The sequence below is a fragment of the Cebus imitator genome, unplaced genomic scaffold (assembly GCF_001604975.1).
Source record: "Cebus imitator isolate Cc_AM_T3 unplaced genomic scaffold, Cebus_imitator-1.0 Scaffold229, whole genome shotgun sequence".
Taxonomy (NCBI): Eukaryota; Metazoa; Chordata; class Mammalia; order Primates; family Cebidae; genus Cebus; species Cebus imitator.
Window position 1 is genome coordinate 1,455,908 of NW_016107544.1, and position 2,913 is coordinate 1,458,820.

The following is a 2,913-nucleotide window of genomic DNA, read 5'->3' on the forward strand; positions in this document are numbered from 1 at the left end:
TAGAGATGGGGTTTCACCATGTTGACCAGGATGGTCTCGATCTCTTGACCTCGTGATCCACCCGCCTCGGCCTCCCAAAGTGCTGGGATTACAGGCGTGAGCCACCGCGCCCGGCCATCTACATTATCTATTTATAATATGTAAGATAAGATGTGGAACACATTTTAGCTGCTCTTTTTATATTCCTCTAGTAAGAAGTCTCTTATCTGAAAATGAAATGTTCATAATCTCAATCCATATGCTACTGTTTGTTATTGATTCTATGGGCTAAGAAATTTTGCTCACGCCTGCATATAAAAATAAGTACTGTAGGAGAATGGTAACATGCAAAGTATCAAGTAATCTTTATTTGCATGAAAAGCTCCACTCCAGGTGTGGTTTACCCATTAAGTTTGCAGGCGAACTACAGATAGTGTCAGCTATGTAGGACCTGACGCCTTCAGAGGAGTTTTTTTAGAAAGAGGAAAAAGAAAAGAAATCTGATACCCACCTGCAGGGCTTCTGTTATCATTCATATCATTTCACTGTAATAAAAGCCACCTCAGCCTCCTAAAACTGGATGCTGACCCAGAAAGAGAGTGCTGCCAGCTGCGATAGGGCCTCAGAGTTGGCAGCTGCATGGAGAAGTCACAGGCCATACAGCGAGCAAATTTAGTTTGAAAGCACAGGTGCCTGTGTTTTTTAAGAATTGTTGGAATTCCAACTACAGAGCATGGTTGGGGGAGGAAAGTAGAATCAGTGTAATTCTTGTATCTGTCAAAATTATCAATTGTCCTCTGGGTCACTTGAGCAATTGGGTAAAATGAAGACCAGGGTGCTATCCAAATAAGCAAAACCAAGAGGACCACTTTGAGATACACCCATTTACAAAGACTGTGTTTTCTTCCCTGTCAAGCACATTTTCTGTTCTGCCAGCTGTACTCTCTTGCATAACTATGTTTTGGGATCAAGCATTGCCATGGTTTCAGTTCAGACCAAAGACTCAAGAATACACAATTCTGAAACGATCAAATACCACTGACTCTTGATTACAATAAGGATGGCATAAGTTAGCCCCAAACCATTTATATTGGGTTGTGTAAGGTGCTTTTGAATTCACGCCTGATACAAGCATCTTTAATAGTATAGAAATGTATGCTTCGAAATAATCAAATGCTTTGTAAAGGTCTGATTTAAGAGAATATGCTAAACAACCCAGTTTCCTCCAGCTCCCTGAGAATGGTGGTCTGGGAGTTCTACCTGCTTTGAGCTCTGCACTAGGAGGTTTCTATAGCTGTTTCATGTCATCCTCATAACCTTGGGAAGTAGCTGTCGTTAACCTCATTTCCAAGATAAGGGATCAAGAGCTTAAGTCATTTTCCTAGAGCCACAGATGGCAAGCCAGGAACTGAACCCAAGTTGGCCTAACTCCAGACAAAGCTCAGGCTCTTTCCACTATGAAGTTCTGTCTCTCCAACCTCAGGGAATCCCTAGGATGGATTGAGGTTTCCAGAAAGCAGTAATTTTCTTTATACTCACTCATTCATTCATTCAACAGCTCGTGAAACCAGCTACATGCCCAGCCCTGTAAAATAAACTGGGGATAGAGAGACAGAAAAGTCATTCCTGCCCAAGAGAAACTCTCAGGTTTAGGGCAGAAATATGAAAACAAATAACCCCAAAGCAACGTGAGAAGTACCAGTAACAGAGGGGAGGAACACAGAGGAGGGGACCGCTGGCTTTGCCTGGGGCTAGGAGATGAGGAGCATTTGGGGAGGCATCGAACGATTCCACAGGAGAGGTGACGTTTGAACCAAATGGTGGAGGATGAATAGGACACAGAAAGACAAGTGTTCCAAAGAGAGAAAATGGCCTCGGCCAAAGAGCAATGGAGTGAGTGAAGCAGCAATGGTGGCGGGGCGTGCAGACAGGTGAAGCCGCAGTGATGGGGTGGTGGGGGCAGATCAAAATGGCTCTGCAGTGAGGAGTCTGAACTTTATTCTGTCGTATCTGGTGGATTTTCAATAAGGATGGGATGTGACCAAATATAAAAAACGCAACATTGACATTCAAGAAATCCTCTGAGTTTTATCTAGGGAATTGTCTGAATTTAAATAAAATCTTACCATACTATTTGCACAATATTGACATGTAAGCCACGTTCACCTCTTCTCACACAAGGTGTTTTTTCTAGGTTAATTTTCTGCAAAAGAGAGCTTCCATCCTTCAAGAAGAACTGACCACATACCAAGGCAGAAGGTACAGCCCATAAGCAGGTGTCTTCTGGTTAGTTTCTGTTGTGGCACATGTGTGCCTCCTCATTTGGCCTTTGTCTTTATTAAAATGCTTGGACATAATACAACTTTTGAAAAAGACTTGTTTTTAGTAAGTAGCCTGTCTTTAAGAAGTCACCTGTCTTCTCATCCTATTGTTTAGTCTGTACTGTCAGAACAAGCTGAGAGAATTGGCCGGGCACGGTGGAGCATGCCTGTAATCCCAGCACTTTGGGAAGCTAAGGTGGGTGGATCACTTGAGGTCAGGAGTTTGATAACAGCCTAGTCAACATGGTAAAACCCCGTCTGTACTAAAAATACAAATAGCTGGGCATAGTTGTACACGCCTATAATCCCAGCTACTCAGGATGCTGAGGCAGGAGAATCACTTAAACCTGGGAGGCGGAGGTTGCAGTGAGCTGAGATCACACCATTGCACTCCAGCCTGGGTGACAAAGCAAGACTCTGTCTCAAAAAAAAAAGAAAAAAAGGCCGGGCGCGGTGGCTCAAGCCTGTAATCCCAGCACTTTGGGAGGCCGAGGTGGGTGGATCACAAGGTCAAGAGATCGAGACCATCCTGGTCAACATGGTGAAACCCCGTCTCTACTAAAAATACAAAAAATTAGCTGGGCATGGTGGTGCGTGCCTGTAATCCCAGCTA

At 43.8% G+C, this 2,913-nt stretch overlaps 1 protein-coding gene across 8 annotated transcripts in view; it reads left to right on the top strand.

Annotated features, from left to right (window-relative positions):
• Positions 1 to 2,913, top strand: part of CEP112 (centrosomal protein 112) — a 646,693-nt gene that overhangs the window by 562,297 nt on the left and 81,483 nt on the right. For 5 of the 8 annotated variants that reach the window (XR_005195271.1, XM_017497311.2, XM_017497312.2 and 2 more), the window contains 2 exons: positions 2,174 to 2,238; positions 2,416 to 2,496. Coding sequence is in view for 6 of the 8 variants with exons in the window: in XM_017497311.2 (XP_017352800.1) it covers positions 2,174 to 2,238; positions 2,416 to 2,473 (123 nt within the window). In the remaining 2 variants the exon portion in view is untranslated. Of the gene's footprint in view, positions 1 to 2,173; positions 2,266 to 2,415; positions 2,497 to 2,913 lie in introns of all 8 variants that reach the window. The other 3 variants (XR_005195272.1, XM_017497317.2, XM_017497316.2) reach the window with 2 other exon arrangements.